The following is a 24,337-nucleotide window of genomic DNA, read 5'->3' as shown; positions in this document are numbered from 1 at the left end:
ACAGCTGATGTAATGGGGCATAGCTGCTTTAAAATCCGTAGGGACAAGCTGCTTTTATCCCAACTTGAGAACGGATCCTTACGCTTACAAGAAAGAGTTCACACCCACAGGACTGGGCTCTGTGAGTGATAGTGTTGTTGCAGCACATGCCAATCAGGGGCCTTGGATCACCCTGCTCTTTCAGCTATGGGGTGACTAGAGGAATTTGACACAGGAGCCTTTTCCAACCTAAACCTGCTTTCCTTATTAGCAGATTCAGCAAAATGCCTGCGCTTTCAGGCCTTGTGTATAACTCCACTGACATAAAACAGCACTTCCTCTGGCCATGTGATAGAAGATGAAATCATAGCAGGAGGAGGTCAGGACACTGACCACACAATAAATACAGCTCCACAGTCTACCCCTTAATTAGAGACCCACATGTCAGTGTATCCTGGTCACAGCAATCTTGAGTGCTTGGTCCATAGAGCTAGAGTGGCAGGAGGGCCACAGCACTGCACTGTAAGGTACATTTCTGCTCTAGCTGTACAAGTGGGAGCTTGGGAATGACCCCCTCCAGTGCGGGAGAACAGACATCCCTTATTCTCAGGGCTCTGTATGTCTCCCTTTCCTTGTAAATTCAGAAAGAAGAGGAGAATTTGCCTTTTGAATCCTGTGTTGTGCAGCCAGAAGGGCTTCAGGTATTCCTCTTAATTGAGTTCATTTTGCTAACACTAACATATTATACTCTCCACCTCTCTGGTCTTCTGCCTTCCTGATTTTTTTCTAATAGAACCTGTTTTCCCTGTGAACTTAAGCAAATTAATTTGCCAGTTGACCACCAAAGGCAGTTTTCCAAGTAGCTAGATGCCCAGCTGGGAGGGTGATCAGCTGTGTAATTTGTCTTCCACCTCCCCTCATTTAAGAAATAAATACACTAGATTTGGGCTCATGCCAAAAAATACCTTAATCCCCTGCATGACCTCTTCCTACCTGCCAAGGCTTCTCTCCTTCTGGCCTCACCAATACATAAATGTCTTCCTACACCAACTGTGGGTTGCAGTTCTCCCCTCTCTCTCCCAACCTGTCCCCTCCCAACCATTTTGTTACTATCATCTCTTCAAGAAACATGGAGAAAAAAAAAGAAAAAAAATACCCTTTCATCCTTTCTCAGGGACAACAAAAGAAGGACAGTAGTTCCCCAAAGAATCAGAATAGAGTGTCATGCCAGCCCACACCGTGCTAAAAATTTTCCTAAGTACAGCACTGCTGGACTTGCATTACAGAGGAAAGCTGGCAGCACTCATAAATATACAGAAAAGTCATTCTTGAAGATTTGCACCAAACTGTATGAAGTTTCTACACTGATGTTCAAAATAAGTCTTGGATTATGGTTGCCTGAAACTTTTCCAAAATTGAACCAGTTTAGGCTGAACTTCCCTTTTTTGGGTGACTGGGGTAGCATTTTCACAGCAATCAAATGTTTCACCAGTGTTGAGAATGAGGCAATGCAGGGATGCATCACTTTGGTCATGCTGGAAAATAATGACAATGTCTAAGTATACTCCATGCTGCCAAGAATTAGAGTCAGGATCTGAAATTCGTGAGGAAGATAGTCTTGCGGTACTGAGTCTTGTGACAACTTTTTTGCCATCTCCATGAAAATGTATTACATTTTTCAACAGTTATCCTTGAAAATTTAAAACTCCTGACATTTCCACATGCTTGGAAGAACTTTTTAAATCCTAAAAAGTCTCCTCTGCCTTGGTTATCCCTAAGATGGAACAGTACTTTCCATGGGAACTAAGCAGTACTTTCCATGGCATTACAGCTCTGAACTACGTCAGGTTCTGCTTCAGCTACATGAGAGCAAAGAAAGTACCCTTCCAAATTTACAAATATATATTTTATTCCCCAGCACTTCTTCCTTTTGCTGAACTTATTAGGCCTATCTTTTTCAATTTATAATATTCACTAAATAGATTCTGAGGCTTGTTCGTCTTTTTGCTTGTTTGCTTGATAGAAGTATCACGTGAGAGAGGCTCTCCTGAGGAAGCAGCAAAAAGCAGAATGGAGCACTTGAAAAATCACTTGTGTGGTGCAAAAAAACCCCAGCTGCCAACACCATTACAGGACTTGAGATCAACTGACACTAAGCAGGGAAGAGAAATATCTGATTAAAATAGATTCAGCTGAAATTATTGGAATCTTCAATATTTGACTTGTTTTATAAAGTCAACATCACTCCTTATTTTCACATGTGAGATGCTGACACACACTTTTCTGCAAGGCTGATTTGGGCCACAGCCTTTTGTTGGGAATGTTGTGCCAGTGATGTGGCAATGAATGATCTCCAATTGTCCAGGCTGCACTGACTAGCACAGACAGATGTACTGCCTTAACTGTAGTTTTTCTCTCTCTGGTAAAATGTTTCTAGGGTAGACACTTGTTATTTCCAGTACCTAAACACCAAGCCTTCCAGTGCACGCACACATCTGCAGTCTTATGCCTACAAAAGCTGAGTATGTGCATGTGCACATGTGAAACAAGGCTTCCTCAGCAAGCTGAATTGCTGTGCTCCTCTGTTTTCTTTTCTTTAGAAATGGTACTTGAAGAAGACACGAATAAAAACAGTGCTTCACAATAAAGATATTAGGAGCTTATTAGACTTCCAGGAAAATTCCTGGACGCTGGCAGTTGGGGACTCACCGGTTCTGGAGCACTGGCATCGGTAAAGTGATGAGAAACCAGTAGTCACTCCAGCTCCCTGCTTTTTCCCACATCTGCAAGGTGTTTGGCACTCCCTTTGTCTCTTCCCTGATAGAGAAGGAGATGGTACCATTGTAGCTGCCAAAAACATGCACTGAGAATTGGACCTGGAATAGAGGAAGAAGAGAAAAAAGAGGATATCCTCTGATAAAAGAGGAGTGACTGCTCCCTCCCTGGGGATCTGAGATACCGAACCTATAACGCTCGGTCAAGCTGTTTAAGTGTACATGCCACTAGTTCCCCCAGCGTTTGTTCATGGCTTATCACTGTTCCTAGAACAGAATTTTCTTGGTGGGGATTTGAATTGGCATTTGTGTTGCAGAGCGGATTTTCAAGCACTAATGACAGTATCCATTGTGGCAGATGTCACCTAGCTGAGGGAGCACCAGTTTCCATTCTATGTCCTTCAGGAACAACAAGCAGCAAAGCAGGCTTTACTGTAGAACCTCTTTATCACTAAATGCTTCTGTTAGTCACACATTTTACCAAACAATACCAAACACATTCCTCCTCAGAGTTCTCACCAGCTTAAAGTTTCATGGGAAAGGGCTTGAACCACAGCTCAAATCTCTGAAATTTCTCATTGCAACCATATATAATCTTACCATGTCTCGTTGCCTTCCCCATTTGAAATTAAATAAGACTCTGAGTAAAGGCTGACATTCACCTATTCCTGGGAAGTCTGATGGCCCATTAACTTCATGCTCCTGTTCTCAGTGAAGCTCTCAAATGTGTTAACTGCCACTTACCTATAGTAGAATTTAGGAACAAAACTCTTAACAGCAGCTGTGAACAAAACTAAGTGGATAAACAGCCTAGGTAGCCAGCTCCCTTTCCTACAAAACCAAGGTCACTCCATAGGTGTTGGGTATCCTTCAGAGGAATGGTCAGTAGAGCTAGGCTGGGGAATTTATCCTCATTTGTGAGTAGATTTGGGGCTCTTCCCTTCTCTTGGTAGGGTTGCACCTCATGTTTCCTTTCTGGTGTTCAACAGTCAGCTAACTGGGCAGTATAGTCAGTTCTTCTGCTTTCCTGTATTTTGTACAGCATGTAGAGGAACACGGAGCATGACTACACTATCTAGAGAGTGCCCACAATTTGAGGAACAGCTCCACAGAAATGCTAAGAGCAGAGGATTTTACCTGGTAGTCTTCAGTGGCAATATTGGCTGGCAAACTGGTGCTGTAAGCCTTGGCTGTGCCACTGGTCTGATTGCTGTCTGCTCGCAGGTACAGAAAGTGTCCTACAAGCAAAAAAGTGAAGCAGAAAACACAAGAGTCATGCTCATTCCATCTACAAGAAATATCTATTGTTAGATGCTCACCTGCTGAACACATATTCATAAACACTTGATTTCAGGAGAAATATACAAAAGGAATCTGTTTCATATTTCCCTTTTCCATACTTTCTTGAAATAATTTAACATCTCTGTGCTGAAGCATGACATAAGTAGGAGGATATAGTGGAAACTACTTAAAGGCTTGACAGCAGATCTACCATTGAGGCAGTTAACTTGGATATAATAAATACTAAAGGAAGGTGGATTTTATCAGCACAAAAGTCAACATACCAAATCCTCTCCTGAAATATGAGTGCACAAACCTCACACACCGCTACATATAGAGAGGCTCACAGCAATCTACAGTGAGCTCTGTCTTCAGCCATTATTCCTACACAATGAGCATCAAAAATAAATCAATCAGACAAACTGTGAACCGGAAGAGCTTATCTGTAGTCTTTGTTCCCTGGAACCAGTTTATACAAGTTCTCAAGACACAAGAAGGACATTCATATATGGACACCTTTCATTTCAACAGGGAACAATGACCAAGACCCACCTGTGCTGCACCTCTTTTTTATTTACCAAGCTAGCATTAGGGGAATTGAATCTGACTCATTATTGCAGTTTCCTATAGCACGAAATGAGCTTGAACACTTAGTCTCAGGATAGACTTATGTGTTATGCTCTACCTAATCTTTGAACCAACTGGCAGTCTGGAAAGTTCTCCAAATAGCTCACAAGACGGGGGGACGAGGTATACACAGAGAGAGGAGAATTCATAATATAATTCTTTTTAAAGAATTTTCAATTTTCTGTTAGCTCTGCGGCTGAACTTGCTCTATGTAAGGCTTTGACTCATAGTAAAAAGTTAACTTTGTTTATGCTTCAAAAGTGTTCTATACTAGATGTTCATTGAAACTAAAGTTAATTTGGCAGTGGAGATGCCAAGAACTTTAAATGAATTTTAAAAGCTAAGGTTGAGGGAATGATATATACACATATGTACACACAACAAAAGAGCACTATGACAAACCTACCTCCAGTGGCTTGCAAGGTAGACCCTATAAATGGGGCTTCTTGAATCATTTTGGTAAGGCCCCTAATAGACCAGGTGGATGCTACAGTGCCATTCAGTGTCCAGCCACAAGGACCTTCTTCAAAAGAGCAATGTGATCCCTCTGGGAGGCTGTCTGCAAAGGACAACATGAAAAACTAAGGAAACAGAAGATAAGTGATTATGGAAGAAAATAAACAGCAGTAAAAGTCAAAACTCATTGTCGTTTCCTAAGTTACACAACTTACGTCACACCGTCTTTCAATGGCAAAATATTATCAGGTCTTATTTGTTCATTTCCATGTAGTCACTATCAAAAAGTCAATATTATTTGCATCTGGAAGTATTAGAGAGAACCTGCAGTTCTGTCCTTCTCTAGATACTACAGAATCCCTCCCAGAGGCACAAGAGTGGTAAATCACTATCACATACTCATAAAGGCCCCTGCTATATATGAAATTGCAGTCAGAACAAGGGTTTCTATGTCCAATTAAAAGACTATTGGCAAACTATTTTAGATCTCTGTCACTGTACTTGAAACAAAGCTAAAAGATGCTTATTAGCAGCCTTCTGCTTAATCAGGCAACATCCATCATGATATACAACATGAGCTCAGAACTGGGATCCAGGAAGCATGGATTTATGACTAATCATGTCGGAGGTGGCACTAGAATGATGATCAGTACCATCACCTGCAGGCAGGTTCAGAAGGAATTCCTCAGCCAGCTGCAGATGTATAAATAAGGCTTTGCATTTCTTTGAATCAGTGATGAATATCAAAAGCAACTCACTACTGCAATATGAAAAAAAAAAAGCCCCAAATCCATATTATCCTATAGAGGATGAATTTTCGAAGAGAATCTTGATATCCAATTTACATACATAGGCTAAATTAATTCAGGAGACAAAAACCTGAATTCATCTAGAGAGGGAATCAATTTAACCTTTTTTTTTTTTTCAGTTTAAATTAATTCTCCTGGTGGGATGAATTTTCCCATGAAGTGGCATAGTACATACCACACCTCACTCCCTCCTTTTCTTTTGTAGGGCAATCACTGATGAATTCACAGATCTGCAAATGGCTGACACAGCCTCCAAGAAGGCAGGGAAGGGCAGAGCCTTTGTCATATATAGAAAGATCTTGGTCTTCTTTATCTAAAGGAAAAAAAAAAAAAGAAGAAAAAATAAGAGAAAATAGCCCAGAGGTGAGGTGACAGAATGTCTAAAGCAGGCTTTTGTATGGATGAGTCTTCAGCCTTCACTGTATGACCTCTGAGAGTATTCTTGGGAAAGTATTCAAGTTAAGTGATCCTTATCTTGACTATTTACCATGAAGTTTTCTCTCCAGCATGAGAAGATCATCTGCAGATTGCCTCAACTTTCACGAGACCAAATTCATTGCCGATTTCTTTCTCTCGTCCACTGTTTTCTGTTGTCTTTGTGCTATCTTTATATGTTCAGCTTTTTCTTCGCTAAAAACTCCACGGGCTTCTGCCATGGTATGCTTTTCAGTTCTCTGCACACGACTGGGCCTGTATCAGGCAGCTAGGACATGCTGCATGGCACTCTGTCGTGGGAGGCAGACACCCGCCCTGCTCCAGCCCCAATACACATAATTATTATGTCCTACTGAGAGTCAGGAATAACTAACATCTGTGCTGCTGGCATATTTCTATCCTGGCTTATGAGCCCTTATTCGTCTAGTCAGCTGTACTCCAGCAAATGCTGCACAGGTACTCAGCAACTGCTTTGTACACAGGTTATAAGTCTTATATTTCTCGAAATCACCACTCTTAATGGACCTGGCCTTTCTTGGATCTGTGCATGGACGATGAACATGCCTAGACCTGAGCCCCATTAACAGAGCTTTGCACTGAAGATCCTCTGGAACTGTAACCAGCTCCATCAGGAGAAGAAAAGCACACATCTGCAGAAACACAGGTACTTGGTCCAGGATAGTATTTTCCCATGACACTTTGTTATATTGCTTATATGCATCATCTTAATTAGGCACAGTTTGGGAGCACTATTTCAAGTCGTATACAAGCATTAGGCACAGTTTGGGAGCACTATTTCAAGTTGTATACAAGCATACACAGCATTTCAAGCTGTATACAAGCCCTCAAAAATCCCACGACTGTCAAAAACACTGCATTAAAATACGCCATCTGTTAAAAAGACTGATGACCACAATAAAATTAAATCTCTAATATGATCAAAAATGGTATCATGATGCATTATAAAACACCTCTCTGAAAACACTATATTTACATTCAAGGCTTTTCTACACTGTCTGCAAAACAGAAGCAACAGGATTATCTTAATGCATGAAAACCAGGAAGTGAAGGAGATTATGTCTTTAACCTGCAGACTGCCTGTGCCAACAGACTTCCAAGAAGTCTAAATGACCTCAGCAGGCTTCTGCACAGGTAATGAGCACCATTTGCATGACATCGACAGCAGGGCTGTAAATGCCAGGTAAAATTGAACATTTCCAAGATGAGCACTCAGTACTTTGGTGAAAATAATTACATACTAATCACTCTCACTTTAGACAGAAGTTCTTGGTCGGGCAGTAACAAGCAGACCCCATAGAGTATAGACCAATGCTTCTTTTCTTTATAGATCTGGACCATGGAACCATAGTGTATAAAATGCTTTGGTGACACTGGGAAGGATTTTGTTATTACTTAAGAAATAAAAATATCACAATAATCTAGACAAATACTTTTCTCTGTCCCTACTGCTGGATGCACTTCAAACTGTTGTTTCCTCATGCAAAAATTACGCAAAACAAATCTGAAAAGCAGAGTAGATTACTGAGGCAAATTTTATAATTCTGAACTTCAACCCTGCCTTCAGATCCATGTGCCCGTGTTTGTATACATAATACTCATGCAAATATGACCCTTGATAGGCAAAGCACTGCTAGAAACGCTGGGCATAATTCAGCTATTACCCATCTCCCATCCAGTCTACTCCCAGATCACAGTTATCAGTGTTGATGAAGATGATACTCTTTTTTTTTTTTTTTTTTGACTGAATTTGGTTATTTCAAACCTGACTATTTTGGAACATACCATGATAGCAATTACTGAATTGCAAGGAGCCCACTGCCAGCAGTCCAGCCTCTTGTGCTCCACAGCTTGAATACAGCAAGGTGATTTTAAAAGGTCTTTCTATTCGTCCAATTTGGGCCATCAGTGGTTTCCATTTCATCCTAGAAGATAACAAAGAGCTATTAGACATGTGCAGAGCACAGGGGAATCCCCGGAGTCCTTGGGTTAAAGATTGTGGACTGTACCAAGCAGAAGTGACAGCATTCCTATGGGGATAGGCTGATGGATGTAAAGTCCAACACAACGATTCACAGAAAACAAGTGATTTTCATCCTGATAAAGTTCATACTGAGTTTTCTCTGTTCCTGATGATGAAAACAATAATTTCCAAGGATTCCCAAGTTAAAATGGTGCTGAAATTATCACCAGTTTCAGACAACCTTCCCTCTCCCAGTATGTGCCTTCCACATATATGGCTGTGTTCTGTTTGCTCATACAAGATGAAGCAAGCAGTGGCACAAACCTCAATCTCCTCAAGTAAACACTAATGTTTTATGTTCTGGAAGTAGCAGCCACTAAACGTCTGGCCACAAAGGGTGCATTAGTTTAAAAAGGAAGTACACATGCAGAAAACAGGGAAATAAGAGAAGTGGTGTTCAAGAAAATACCCATTGCTCAGGGAATTTACATTTCTCCACAGAACAAATGCCATAACTTCTAGAGAGCAGACATTTTTATACTGTGCAAGACTTGTGGCAATTCAGAGAAAGATTGTCCCATACACTCTAATTTTAAAGGCAGACAGGCATCAGAACCTATAGGAATTATTAAAGCACCTCACTCAAATTGGTCTGGTGGGAGTCAGGACATCCAGGTTTCATAAAAAAAATCCCACAGGATTACTAACAGTATTTTTTTTTAACTGTCCTTCCTTTTTCTGTTAACAGGGCAGTAAAAGACAGCTAACAGTGTATGTGATTATCATGTAAGGAGGGGGTTGTATGAAGGATAGGAACGGAGGAATCCCTGCTCTGAGCTCTCTTCTGAAAAGGATGCATGGTAGAGAGAAGTCTATCTGAATCCCATACATTGCTGGTTTTGCTGCTGCCACCCCATACAGGTGACTAAGCTAATGCCAATGGGGTGAGAAGGAGACAGTAGCTGCTGGCAGGAGGCCAGGCCACAGTGCCAAGATGTGTTGCTATGGCTCTGCTCCTAGCAGTACTTAGTCACTTGGGAAAGGCCTTCAGCTGCCATTCAGTGGCCATATTTTCTTCCCCAGCACCACAAAGATGAGAAGGCAACTCCAGGAGCATGAATGGATGTCTCCTGGACATGATGCGAAAACCACAGAATACCTTATCTGCCACCTGCCAAGAAAACAAAGATGACTTGCATCATTCATCACCCTCTCCACTTTTGCTTCCCATTGATTATCCACCTAATGGATAATCCGAATTCCTAATTCCTTCTTCCTAATTCGGATGCACGTCCTGTGCCACGTGCTCTAGGTGATCCTGCGTGTGCAGGGGGGTTGGACTAGATGACCTCTAGAGGTCCCTTCCAACCTTAAGCATTCTATGATTCTATGATTCTTCCTGCCACAAACCAACCATATTCTCTTCTCTGGTGAGTTTGTTACTATCCGTTCCCAAGCCCTCCCCACATCTGACACCTTCAGTCTTATGCACAACCCCCAGCCCATGCACACCCCAAAGACTCAGCTGAAGTTGATCCATATCTTATCAAGATGAGCCTATTTCTTATGCTTTCCACTCCATCGTAACATACTCAGTATTTCTAGTATTTCTGATAATTTAATTCAGTTTCAGAAATCTTCAGCCCTAAGCCACAATTGCATTAGCTCTGCTATCCAGCTTTACTTCCATTCCTTATGTCAGTGCAGCTTCAGGGACTTCCAGCACTGTGACTCTCAAAAGCACACTCTGCCTGCTGTAGCACTGCATCAAAAAGCAGTCAGCACTGACCCCCAGCCCCTGCACATCTGCAACATTACTCAGCTTTGCATCCTGCTGGCCACAGAGATCAACAGGCCTTAATCAAGCTGGTCGAATGAACCACTGAGTAATGGACAGCCTTTAACTTTGGGATTTGCCTATTAAGCCTACTAAACCTTGCAAGCACTGAGACACAGCTGTACGATCTCCACCAAACTACAGCCTAACCTCCAGCTGAGACCTCACTGCAGCACCAACATCACCGCACCCCTGGGGCCGGAACCTCCAGCGCTCAGCCTCTGATTCGCAGCCTCCGCTGGATTTTATGGTAGGGACCAAAGCGATTACAGCCCCACAGCTGCAAACAATGACCTGCTTAGCTGCTTCGTATTACTCCTACACGGTTTATGAGCCACTTACTTTGGATGTTTCCAACCAGTATATCAAAATAAATGAAAACCACTGGCAGCCTATGTCCATATACCAGTCTCTGAGATGTCACAGCTGAGAGAGACACACTGTCCATGATGCTACCTCTGCTAGGAGAACTGTGGCTTCTGGTAGAAGAGAGTAGCCAGCATCTTAAACTACCATATGTTCAAATTGGCAGCTCTTTACTTTTGAGTTTGAGCCCTTGAGGTCCCATGAAACATTGCAGTACTTCACTGAAGGAGCTCTAATACCAAAATTTAACTCCATTCATCCCACCAAAGGAATGTCTGGCAGGCATCCAGAGCCCACAGAAATGACAAGTAGTTTTGCACAATGTACAATACTTTGGTGCACAGATTCTCACAACCAGCCAGGTATTTCCTCTCAGACACCCTCCAAACTACGATCCAACTATAGCAAGTTTTCTAATGAGGTAAATAATGCATCCTATTTGCTTGTTCCCAGTATCCAAACAGAGGCTGGACACAGCCAATTTAATTTTCTTAATGGAATCAGGAACGAAGCCCATTGTCGATCTAGCAGAAGATGGATCATTGTAGTAGGCTTTCAGATAAGCATGGCTTGGCAATACCTTTAATATTGATTTTATGTCAAGTCAGAGCTCAATTAATGAGGTAATATTACTCTTCTAAATTCAGATGTTAAAACTGCTCTGGATGTATGATGAGGCTGCCAGAGTCTGACACCATTATGAGAAACTTGTAAGGATAGAAAGGAGCTGCAAGCAACCCGATGCCTAATGCAAAAGAATTCAAGATTCATTATATAAATCTGCGGTTTTAACTTCTGATTTTTATTTTCAACATTAGCCTCTCAATCTCCTCTGCTAAACAAAAGCCCTCTCCCCTCCTTATCAATCTTTCCTATACAATGCCTTTCCATCTCAAACAAAGGGAAGTGATTATGAATTTCACAAAAGGCTATTTTAATATCAACAATTTCTTCTTTAAAAGTGACAAGTTCAATAAGCTGAGGCAGGAAAGTTGAATTTTTTTTGAGTTAGGGGTACTCGCTGCATAGGTTATTGCAGAAAGGCATGTTAAATGATTGTAGGCTCAGTTAGTGAAATACAAATTCGAAGAGATTACTGTTTATACATATAAATAGTTGTTTGCACCAAGTCTTCACAAGCATGCAGTTCTGGCCTCCGGACATAAAACCAAATAGACCAGGGAGAAGAGCATGGGCCTCCCCATCTCGCCCTCACCAACCAGTTAAGGATCAAGCTCTTTCCTCCTATGTCCAGCACATTTTGGGTGCACTTTTGACAGAAGCAATGAGGGAGAGTAACTCATACTCTCAGATTAGCATTCAAAATGCTAGTCTTACATACCAACTAGGCACCTTCTCCTTTCCTAGCTACGCTGTTTAATCAAAGTAGCTGTGCTCACTGGTGTCACTGCACATTAGGCATTTTCTGAGGATGCTTGCCAGAGCACTCTTTTGCAAAGGCGTATGTACTAGGACATCTGATTTATTAATCCCAAACTACTTAAGGTCTTTCTAGATGTTCAGATCAGCTATATAGTAACGCTTCCATGTATTATCCACAGCAGAAATTAAATAACTCTTGTGGACAGTAACAACCAGATTGGAGAGCAGAGAGGAAGTCTCAAAGACAATAAGTTACTACAAGTCTCTCAGAAGCTGGAGGGGCATTTTAACGCTCCCACATCCCTGCAGTTGGCTAACCGATCACCCATCCATGAACATAGCCTTGAACTTGTTGCTTTTTGGATGAGACCACCATGACTAACGTCTTACAGTTCAGAAGAAAAACTGAACAAAATGAACCTGGCTTACTGAATACACCTCTGCCATTATCCCTCTGGCAAAGATTATCCCTGCCCCAAATTATGCTATTTAATTTTCACTGGAGTATATGCATTTACAGTTATAAGAAACAAACTTATTCCTGAAATAATTGTGGCCAACAACAAACACGAGGATATGAAATGATCCAGAACCAAAGCACACAGGACCTGGAAGAATTTTCCTCTGTGACTACTTTTAGTTCTGGGTGGTAAAGAGGGGAAAAGGTGGGATAAGCAAAATAGTTAAAAAGACAACTACCATAGCCTGAGCAAGCATCATAACTGTAATCCTGAAAAAGTGAAAATAGCTTTCTGAGCCAAGCACCACATGAAAGGAGCTTGGACTTCTAAGCAAAGCTACAGGCTGTTGATGTTTGTTCCCTCTGAGATCATGGGAAACAGTTTTATATATTTTTTGTAAATATACAGAATTCTGAAAATCTCATTGCCTCAGCAGTTTTCTCTTTAATGGCAGTAACTCAAAATACTCACACTGGGGAATTAAGTAAAACAATAAAATAGTATATATTTGTCTTACTTGTGCAGAGGACTCAGTGCCTGGAAGATCAGCTGCTTCTGCCTTTGGGTGTGTCTAAAATGTGTGCATGAGAAGTGTGTGCATGAGAAATGTGTGCATGAGAAGTGGCAGCTTCAATACTACAGATCTGATGATCAATTCCAGCTGTCAGTGATGTGGGCAGGAAGGTACCTTTCTCTCTTGCCACATATCTAAACTTCTGGAAACTGTGTGTCTGACAGATCCTGAAGGATGGAACAAGATCTGGAGAAGCCTCTGGGCTTATCATTGCTTTATTTGGGTCACTAAGAAAAGGTAGCAACGTCTGTGCCTACTTCCGGTAGAGCTAAATCCATTCTAATGTATCTAAATGCCATGATGCTTAAAGAGACATTATCTTATTTTCATGTAGAAGTGCCTAACAGTGCTCAAATAAGCTGCTAGGCAACATCTCAGATTCCTTCTAGAGACATTGCAGTGATGGTGCCTGTTATGGGCATGTAGGTACATCCCACAGCTATTATACATGGGAATGGAGCTGTGATTTTAGCTGCTTATGCCAGCAGAAGCTGGTCAAAGACTAAAAGCAGCAAAGTTGTAAGTATGAAAAGGATATTAGAAACTGACCCCAGAAAAGGGCTCAGGATTCCTCATGAAACTGGACAGAAGGGGGAAAGAGCAGCCAGGAAGGGAGTAACAGCTAAAAGCAGGAGAGAAGGGCATCTAAAAGTAAATAAGTTGCTGTAGTCAAACTCTGCTATCTTTGGATGACCGAGATTCTTGGCTACGCATCTCCATGGCAGCCTGGGGAGTGCCAAGGAATTCAAAGCAAACAAGAACTGGGAACTGTTGCTTAAATTCGCCATGGGAGTCAGTCAGGTGATGGAAACAAAAAGCCTTGTTGTGTGCCTGACGCAGGTTATTGCAAGGCAGATTGCTGCAAAGGAAAAACAAGCATGCAGAAAATGGCAAAAAAAAAAAAAAAAAAAAAAAAAGAAGGTGCCCTTCGGATTTTTTTTCTTTTTCTGTTTTAAGTCATTTCCTTTGCCCATTTCCCTTCTCACTGCCTTCTGCTACATGCAGGAATCAGAAAGTAAAACATGGGGGTACTCAAAGAGAAAAAAATGCAGGATAGATCTAGGGTTGCGTCATTTAATTTTTTCTTCCCTTCTTCCTGCTACTGGCCTCTGTTCTTCCACTTCCTGAGCTCTGCAAGAGAGTGTTCCTGAACTGTGAAGACATTAGGAGGAAGAAATTCACCAGAGATAAAATTAATCCTACCTCAAAATGAGAAGTGGGACCCTTGTAATTCTGACATTACTCACTAAATTCTTAGAGCAATCAGTCAGTGAGGGTGTCAGTCACTCCTGACGCTGTCTAATCTGAGCGATGAAGAATGACTCCTCATCAAGCGTGTGCTCTGTGAAGGGGACACACAAAATCCCACTCTGCTACAGACCTCCAACTGTTAGGGGGCTGCGTGTTTTGGTTCTGATAGTCCTACCTGCTTTTTTTTCTGGTGTAATAGAAGCAATGACCTCAAGAAGGGAGAAGATATGGATGTATGGTGGCCTGAAGGGACTCACCCTCTCCTGAAGTTTAAACTAAACAGACGCAAATTGACTGTCTTACCCAGCATCCTCTTCATGGCCAACTTTTAGAGGAATTATTATTTTTCTGTTTGTTTCCACATGTCTGATTTCAACTGTGAACCTCTGGAGGAGAGGAACAGCATCTTGTGAATATATGACCAATTCCAGCAAGCAAGAGTCCAAGCTCCCAGGCAGGACAGGGCTATGCAGGCTGAATTCACATCTGCCTGGGAGCCTACTGATGTTCAGGAGGAAAATGTCCCCTGTGAGAGAAAGAGAAAAAAATAAAATAAATAAATAGACAGACAGACAGACAGCATGGATGGAAAAGAGATTGTAAAAAGGAAAATAGGAAAATGGCTAGCATTGGGTTGAAGAAAAATTATGAGAAGGAACAACAACAACAAAAAGAATAGAAATAAAGAAAAAAAAGAATAAAATAAAAATGAAGGACATAGGAAGTGATAAGTGTTGAGTGATGGAAGCAATGAGGAGAGAAAAAAAAAAAAAGGCAGACTGAAGGCACATCCAGCAAAACAAAAGCCAAAGACTGCAAATCAGACCACAGACATGAGTGGCCAGTCCTCTCTTGTAATGGACTGAGTTTCCTAAAAAATATCCAGCGTCTGCAGGCAAAAGTAGCTTATGCTAAAGTAGACACAAAAGTAGAAGGGTGTGGCTGGCTCTGTGATACGTAACACGCCCAACCCAAGTTCTTAGTGACTGATTCTCCTGGGCACAGACACTGCATGGACAGGTCCTGTACCAGAACCAGCCGATGTCAGTGTTGTCACTGACACATAACAGACTCCTGTTGCCACCCTCTTCCCCAAAGGTCTATTAACAGGGGCTAGGAGAAAGCAGATGTCCTTTCCAGGGAAGGAACCGTAACTCTGCCTACCTTTGACGTCTTCGCTAGAGGAGCTGCTCTCCGGAAGCAGCTGCTGCCCCTCCTGAGACAGCAGGACACGAGCTGAAGATAACACCCAGTCTGGTTCTCCAAAACCATCTGTAGACACCACCCAGGAACAGCTCGAACCGAGGATACATGAGGTTTCTGTTAGGAGAAACCAAAAGCTTCAATGGGTGCTGTCTTACCCAGTTCAAATATGAGGGTCAGATTGGGACACGAATGACCAGATTTGCAATGTACAGGGTCAATTTTTCAAAAAATGGAAGAGCTGAAACAAAAACTGTATTGTGCAATAACAGAGAGTCTCACTCAGGCTGTTGAAAAAATATTTAGAAGGAAAAATAACCCTGTAAAATCATAGTAGGTGCAAATCAACATCCTCCCACCAGTGCTACATGAATTTCCATTAGTAGAAGATCTGCTCCACGTGTACATAAAATCCTGAATTACCCCCAGTGCAGCAACAACGGTACTGAAACTGTATGAATTCAGCATTTTAGCAGAGAGGAAGAAAGAGAAGTCTGAGGTTGACCCTCTCTCAGCAATAAGAGCAGCTTGAAAGGGTCTCAAGCAGAACAACTGAGCCAGGCAAGCTTTATTTATTTATTTTTAGCAGTTTTTAGAATAGACAAGAATGTCCTGCTAACAAACTCCAGAGTCCATTCACAGCACAGAGGACAGCAGATCATCCCGGACAGAATTTTTTATAATCAGCATATTATGAGCCAGACAAAAAGTAATTCACTGTTCTCTCATCAATCAAATATAAGCTCCCTGAAGGGATATTAGCTTCACAAAGCTCTCTCACACAGAATAAGGCTGAATATATATGGTAGACTGACGTTAACTTGTGTGATATTTATTTTCAGTAGTAATAATAACATCACTGCAATAACTGGAGGACCCACAGGCCATAGGCAGGAATAGTAAGAGACTAAACATTCATATTTGTGATCCTAACATTCAGAGGGTATTCAGACCTTGCTAACTTGAATTACACAGTGTTTTCTCTTTGGTAGTGAACAAGTCTAAGGAACAGAATTAAGATCAGGGATACATAGCAAAGGCAGGTGGCTGCACAGGCAACAGGGAAAGGGCGAAATTCAAAGCATAAAAACCTCCATGAGATTTGTCATACTTCAGCTAAACTTCCACTGAAAACTATAATGGAAGTTCCCTTTCGGTCAAGGGGGAAAAACATGGCTTTCCAGTGTTGTATGTAAGCTGTCCTAATTTTTTGAAGTTAATTGTTTTCCTGCCTAGACCATCTCTTCAAACTGATACAGTTTAGCAAAGGTCTACTGCACAGTTCAGCCCTCCATTCCTAAAAACACACCACAAGCAGCTGCGCTGACAAATCTGGGCTGGGGTAAGGGCAGCGTCCTGCAGGCTGTCGGCAGGACAAGAGCGATTCTCCTCGCTCAGCAGGGTCAGGCGAAAGATGCCCGTGCGCAGCTTCAGGCTATGGTTTCATTATACAGTAAAACAGCTCCGGAGTTCTCAATAGTAGATCAAAAGCTCCATGACAATATGAGACAGAGCAGAAAAGCAGAGACTTTAAAAAAAAAAAGCAGACTGTTGTGCTGCTTTAAATTCTTTAAAGTTTGATAAGTTAACTCAGAACTCACAGACTTACTGTCCATAGTGATAATATTTATATCACGTAAAATTTAGTAGGTCATAAAACCCAGAAAGGAATTATTCTAGTGATAGTATGACAGCATAAGCAAAGTGAGAGTTTAAGAAAGAAAAAAAAAATCCTTTCCTTTTTAAACAGAAGTTTACCTGAAGCTGATATTTATGTCAAAGTTATTACCTAAGTCTTACTAACGCTTCCACATGCAGTAGAGAAAAATGTAGCAATGCAGAGTTAATCCTTGGAATGTGCCTCACACCACAAAGCATGACACACTGTGCTGCTTTGTTACCCAGCCCAGACAAGTGGACACACTGTTCTCCTTCAAAAGCACCTATTTCCTATACTCCCCAGGCTGTTGCAGTCCAGGGCCAGAGAGGATCTGAATGCCCTGAAGAAGAGTCTAAAATACACTAGGGAAGCTGTTGACATCTGGTGAGAAAAAGAAAAGCCTCTGAGCTTTCTGCCAAGGGTGTGCATTGTATTGTGAAGGAAAGCTCCATCAACAAGGAGTTGTTTAGTGTAAATCAACAAAAAGAACAGAGTACGCTCATGTGGTTATAATATAAGAGAACACTGAAAGTTGCAAGCTCTAACACTGCTGTGCACACCTAGCTAACAATTGCTTCATATCCAGCTTTGCTTAACACAGACGAATCTGAGGGACTTCAGTGGCAAGTCCCTGAAAGTTAAAATATGACAGAAGTCACATTTCCAATCAACAAAGGAGACACCTCCAGATGTTACAAAAATGCTCTAAAGAAGCTCAGATGGAAGAAATCTGAGGAATATTTGCAGGACATATCAGAAAGGAAGTTCACATTTTAAAGAACTGGATGCCATCTGCAAGATGGTACTGTGAGGAATTTCTGCCTGGCAAGGCTTGGTCAGCTTGCCACCTCTCATGCTGAAAGGCTCTGCCTTTTCCAGCGTGCACAACCCCGTCATCCACTAAGTGTCAGGGGCTGCTTCATGCCCTGCATTTCTGCACAAAAATGATGAACGGCAACTGACTCATCTTAGGCCTTTATAAAGTTTGGTGTTTTTTTCAATAATATTCATAGAATCATAGAATGCTTAGGGTTGGAAGGGACCTCTAGAGATCATCTAGTCCAACCCCCCTGCACACACAGGGTCACCTAGAGCACGTGGCACAGGACTGCATCCAAGCAGGTTTTGAAGATCTCCAGAGAAGGAGACTCCACAACCTCTCTGGGCAGCCTGTTCCAGTGCTCTGTCACCCTCACTGTTAAGAAATTTTTCCTTAAGTTCCTGTGGAACTTTTGGCGCTTCAGTTTGTGGCCATTTCCTCTAGTCCTATCAGTGGCCACCACTGAAAAGAGACCAGCACCATCCTCTGCACTCCCTCCCTTGAGGTACTTATTTACACTGATTAGATCCCCTCTCAGCCTTCTGTTCTCCAGGCTGAATAGGCCCAGCTTCCTCAGCCTCTCCTCGTAGGGCAGATGTTCCAGGCCCCTGATCATCCTTGTGGCCCTGCGCTGGACTCTCTCCAGCAGCTCCACACCTATTCTGGCACTGCAGTAAGATCCTTCTTATCTTGCAAGGATTTGGCCCAGTTCATTGGGCTTTTACAATGCCTAGAAAGAGAAAAATCCATTTGAAAATAACTTTTGTAGCTTATTTTATATGGCTGGAAAGCAAACCCATTAATTAGATTTTGCTTCAAGAACTCTCCATACCCAAATCTGTTTTGTTTTTACTGTGCTCATATTAGGAGTAGTAGGAAGAGTATTTGTGATACCTGATCTAGAAGGTTCATCTGATGACACCATCTCATTTCTTATCTGAGAGAGTTCATGAGGTGTATCTGGTGCAGAAGAGTTTTCTTCATGTGATGCAGAGCAGGAGACAACAACTATAACAACAATAAAAAAGAAACATAGGGGAATTTAAATGTTTCTGTAGAAAATCCTGCTCGTATGTTGTTGAACATGAACATGTTTTCAGCAAAGCCCATGTTATATTACACCTGCCTCATTACAGCATTCTCCCAAAGATGCTTCAAATAGACCTACCAGAAACTAATGAATACAATAAAATATTTTACTTATTAATATGAACTTCATTGTGCTTTTTTCATTACCATTTTTTATCACCATATAACCCATAAAGAGATACTGCATATTACAGTTGTATGATGGAGCAATGGTTCCTCTAAACTGTAGGCACATAACTGCCTGTCAACACCACACCTTTTGCTCTAAAAATATGTGTATATACAGGAGACACATGCAGCTTTGGAGCTTGATGCATGCACAAAGAAGGGATTGTCTAACTCACTATTTCTTCCGAAGTCACAAATTCTCTTTTTATGACTTACATCCTAAGATTTACTGCTTTAAAGCACTACAAGAAGAGTTCAACTGTAAAATGCACTTTTATCTGTAGAATGCAGGACATGGATTTTCTTGTCATTCAAAGCAAAACAAATTTACAAAAAATATTATTCATTGTGCTACTTCTGGCAAACAAATATTCAATACTTCCTGATTTGTCTTTGGAACACTTCATACCAACAGCAGCATTTTTTATTTTGCTTTGTGCATATGAAAATACGTAAATCCCCAAATAGGCATGCAGTAATCACTATTCAAGATGCTTCCTCGTTCTTTTTTCTTCTAGAATCATAAGAAGATTCTGTTGACTAGAAAAAAATATTACTAATTTTCAGAAAGTGTTCAAAAAGGCATTAAAAGTAAGATGCTTTCAAATCTCTGTGGTGTGGATTATGAATCCAGCCTCACAGAAACATGACATATCAGAGGGAATTGAACCACATGAGTTGTGGTTCTATTGTGATCGAGACAGGAAATGTGTGTACATGTCATTGATCAGAGATAATATATTCTCAACAGAACTAATTTGAAGTGGTACTATGAAAACACACAGCAGGTTTGGAAACAGACAAAAACAAAACTTTCAAACATATGTTCAGCTTTCTCAAATTTATAACTACACTCGCAGACTACTACAGCTATTTGCATTTTAATGTTTATGAAAACATACATCACATGGTGAACAAAATACTATGAAATGTTCCATGCCATGAGAAAGCTATGTTCTTTCAACCTTTCCGTAGTACTAATACAGCCCTCAGTTTTCATGAGGTACCAAGGAAAGGGTAGCTTTAGACCAAAACAGCTATCACCTTGGAGCAGATACACACTGTACTGATGCTACACCTGGAATGTCTATGGGAGAGGTCTATGTTTAAGATATGCAAAGACTGAAAAACTGATGCTGTACTGTATGTGAGTTACACTGAGACCTGTCTATTAATGAAGGTATGTTAAATAACTGGAAGAAATTCTCAAAAAGAACTTGAATTCTCATCTGATGCTTAGATGCTCAAATTTGTCAAAGCTTGCTGTACAAAAAGGTAACGGAGGAACCACTTCACAGAACTATCAGAAAACAAGCAATCTATTGCATATTGCAAATAAATCTATTCTGCCAAATTTAAAACCTGCTGTGCAAAGAGAACGCGATCTCTTGGCAGCTTGTGCCTGCCCCTCCTAGCTTTTGTTCTGCCTCCTTTGAGGCATTGCTCACTTCTGCATCTCCCAAGCTTTGCTGAGCACTACGGCAGCTTCAGGATTTACTTCCCTCAGGGCTTTCTCTCAAGTCTGTTCCACCCGCTCCGCTACCCACAGGTTCCAAGCTGCTTGTATATTTTGAAATTAGCTTGAATATCACAGGACCTACAATACATAGTACAGTCACGGCAGAAACTCTACTAGAGACATTCCTCTTAATAAAATTTTATTTACCCAAACTCCACTCTCACTTACATATACACCTTTGGGTTTTTCCTCCCCTTTCTTGTTAGCAAACACAAATTCCAGCAGCAGAAGCTAACAGCACTTGAGATACAAATTTATTGCTTTAGCGTGACAGAAATCCAATCAATCTTAGAGATGAGTGTGATGAACAAGGTTCAAAAGGTTTTGGTAGAGTTAAAATAAGTCACTATAAAGTCTGAAGGTCTAGTATTAAGATACATTAAAACACAGGTACTGCTTTGACATGAAGAACTCTGCATGAAACCTGGTCTGCTAATTACATTATCCACTGTGCAGACTCTCAGCAACATCCTATTCGATGCTGACAAAGTTCAAAAGGGCTCAGTCAAACACAACCCTGTTCACCAGCTCTGGGAAGGTGCCTCTTACTGAGCTTATTAGAGGAAGAGGAGACAGTCACTGCAGCTGAAGTAACCAAGAGTTGAAACATGCCTGCATAGAAGAGGAAGGCAGTGATAGGCAAGAAATTCTTTTATAAGTTCCTATGGAAATATTTGCCCATATGTTTATTTTCTGATAGCAAAGATAGCTATTACTGAGCAGGATGATACCCTATGCAGGAAATGCGTATAGAAGACTTTGACACTTCAGCCTGAACTCTTACATTTATCTATCAATTCTTATCATCTTTCACCCATTCGACCTCTCTGGTTGAACTGAAAGGCTACTATGTAAAGCCACGAACAGATTATGTACCTTACTTTCCCTAAAACCTAGGAATTCCAGAAATGTTTCTAATAATTCCAGATCATATGTTTTCATCCTCCCTTAATGTAATTCTTATATGACATGAATTTCAGCCTTAAATGAATAATAAACACCATCTCTTACTCACTGCTCTTATTCACTTTCTCTGTCTTAATCAGTAAAATGCAACAATTTAAGCGAAATGAAATGTAAGATGGAAAGAGAAGAAATTGTGATAAGTTAAGCCTGCCATTAAGAAACATAAAAGAATCAGGAAGAGACATAGTCAATATTCAACTGTCACAGTTGCAACACAAATCAATCACTTTCTTTGTAAAAAAAAAAAAAAAAAAAAAAAAAAAACCACAGTAAACCCAGAAGCCTCCAGCACTCAGAGGGTAATTCCATTTATTTCACTATCTTGAAAAAAAAAATTCAAACACTTGCTGGGCTGAAATTTTTCTTGAATCTTGATGTTACTTTGGAAATGAAAAGAAAATCCTTATAGAACTCATGATGGAAAATCAATTCTGGATCAGCTGAGCCATCTTCCTGCCAAAGCAGGAATTTCTTTCACAGTATCTTCTACCTGTTTTGTCTCAATTAATATCAAAATAGTAATTTGATACTTTTCACTGCTTCTCTTGGAAAATAACACACAGACTAATAGATCTGACTGTCAGAAAGTCTGAATACAAAGAGAAGAGTCTTTGTCTACTACCTATCCTAGTATTTTTCAGCTACTCCTGGGCCTACCACTTTCAGGTCAATAAATAATTCCTCTGCTTCATGAGTTCCTTTACAGCTTTACACTATTAACCTTTCACCCTGCTAATGTCACTGCCACTAAAAATGTCAACTCCTGCTTGCTCTTAAACTCTTTATTCTTTGCTCATTTTTTGGTCCTTGTGTCCTTTGCTTATTTTATCGCTCTTTTTGTATTCTCTACCAATTCTCTACGAATGATCAAAAAGGGGAGCAAAATGACAAAATGCAGTTTTGGCAAAGCTTACTATATAAAGCAATATACTTCAGGATCTTCTTTAAGTGCTCTCCAGTTTAGAGAATTCTTGCTGAAAGGCAGACATAAGAGGAGGTTAATGTCCTGTTACGTAGAATGGTCATGTTTGCCTTCTTCAGAGCTCCCTGCTAAGCTGCGCTGCAAACACACCATTTGGCCAAAATAACTCCTTTTAGCTGATCATACACAATGACATCAAGTCTTTCCTTGAAATATGTCCCTCCAGAACAGATACCCCACCCTCCATAACTACACTGTCCATTCTTTCCACTTGAGATACATAATTTTACAGTGTCAGTGAGTTGAACTCTGCTTTATTTTCCCTTCCCGTCCTTTAAGTTACTGGCAAATCATCAGTAAAATTTTTATGTTATCTTCTGACTCACCGCTAAAACTGTTAAGTAGTACATACCCTAGAACTGACCCTTGCAGGAACTCACAAGCAGAATCAATCCACAACAATTCTTATTTGTACTTTTATTTTAAACCTAGATATGACATAATGATTTGTACCAGTCCTGTTTATGCATTAAGACACTGTGTTTTACCAGTTTAAGTATATGCCTGAAATCTAAATGCAAGTATTTTGCTATATTTTTTCTGACTGACAAAAAGGCAGCACTCATTACTCAAGCCGTCCAATTTAAGTAAAGGGTAAGTCAGGATAAGCAATTAAGCACAGTCATTCAGAGTATTGCACTTACCCTTTTTAAATACTAATGCAACATTCAACTTCTTCCAGTTTTCCAGAAATTCTTCAGTATCCCCACACTTACTGAAAAATTCAACACCGATGTCTTTTAAAGCTCCTTAACTATTTTTTTCTCAAATCTCTTGAACACTAGCTGTCTTGACCAGATGATTTTCAAACTGGGCGTCTTTATAACTGCTTTTTCACAATATCTTTGTGTTGTTATGGAAACAACTGCAGCATCATGATGTGACAGTAAACACATTGTTTGTTTTTTACTTAGAAGAGAAATGTCTATTGAGTGCTTCTCCTTTTTGGATCTATTACTGAGGATGCTACCACATACCTTGTCACAGACTAACATCATGGCTAAAATGTATCTGATACTAATGCACTTGAAAAACTTCCCTGGACTTCCTAACTCTGCTGCTCACAGACTTCTTCCTATTCTCTTTTGCTTTCTCTGTCTATTGCTACATTTTCTAGTTTCTAACTTCATTTACTGCAGACAACTTCCTCTTATTTTTCCCACTTATGAAAAATATTTCTCACTTTTTAGAGCTACTTCCTCTCTTAGAATTGTTCTTTACATATACATAAATATATATACACATCAGCATACTCACCTCTTTCAGCTATGGCTTTGTGGCTTTCTACCCATTTCCACATACATCTCTCCATCAATGAAACAAAAGTTCATTTATACTACAATTGCTTCTACTTGGTAATATCTGGTTTTAGCTCTGAGTTTAGTTCTTAGCTCAGTTCTTACTTATCTGCTCTGAACAGGCCTAATGCAATAGCTTAATATGCAGTATGATATTTTCCACTCAGCCATGCAATTCCATGGAATTTCCATTTCCATTTAACTGTCCCAAAGATGTTTTCATGCAGCCACCTCCAATATGTCAGTCAGATTCAAGGCTTCCCCAAAAAAGCTCTTCTGACTTTCGTCTACCCTTACACAGAATATGCTAGCGAGCGCTTCTCCATGTCTCTAATTGTATTTAATAGCCTCTAGTACTCATGAGCAAGCACATAAACATATATTTTAGATATTAACTGAATCTTTAGCTTTCAAGATC

The 24,337-nt window shown here is 40.6% G+C and overlaps 1 protein-coding gene across 1 annotated transcript in view; it reads right to left on the bottom strand.

Moving 5' to 3' along the window:
• Positions 1-24,337, bottom strand: part of LTK (leukocyte receptor tyrosine kinase) — a 137,588-nt gene that overhangs the window by 29,093 nt on the left and 84,158 nt on the right. The window contains exons 3-10 of the mRNA XM_088520417.1: positions 18,792-18,905; positions 15,379-15,534; positions 14,518-14,740; positions 8,165-8,304; positions 6,102-6,239; positions 5,068-5,220; positions 3,891-3,991; positions 2,689-2,855 (exon numbers count right to left, since the gene is read on the bottom strand). Coding sequence (XP_088376543.1) covers positions 2,689-2,855; positions 3,891-3,991; positions 5,068-5,220; positions 6,102-6,239; positions 8,165-8,304; positions 14,518-14,740; positions 15,379-15,534; positions 18,792-18,905 — 1,192 coding nt within the window. The remainder of the gene's footprint in view (positions 1-2,688; positions 2,856-3,890; positions 3,992-5,067; positions 5,221-6,101; positions 6,240-8,164; positions 8,305-14,517; positions 14,741-15,378; positions 15,535-18,791; positions 18,906-24,337) is intronic.

The sequence above is a fragment of the Tinamus guttatus genome, unplaced genomic scaffold, assembly GCF_059628265.1.
Source record: "Tinamus guttatus ecotype Peru unplaced genomic scaffold, ASM5962826v1 Tinamus_guttatus_pri_ptg000089l, whole genome shotgun sequence".
In the NCBI taxonomy this organism is placed as follows: domain Eukaryota; kingdom Metazoa; phylum Chordata; class Aves; order Tinamiformes; family Tinamidae; genus Tinamus; species Tinamus guttatus.
This window is presented reverse-complemented; position numbering and strand designations above follow the sequence as displayed.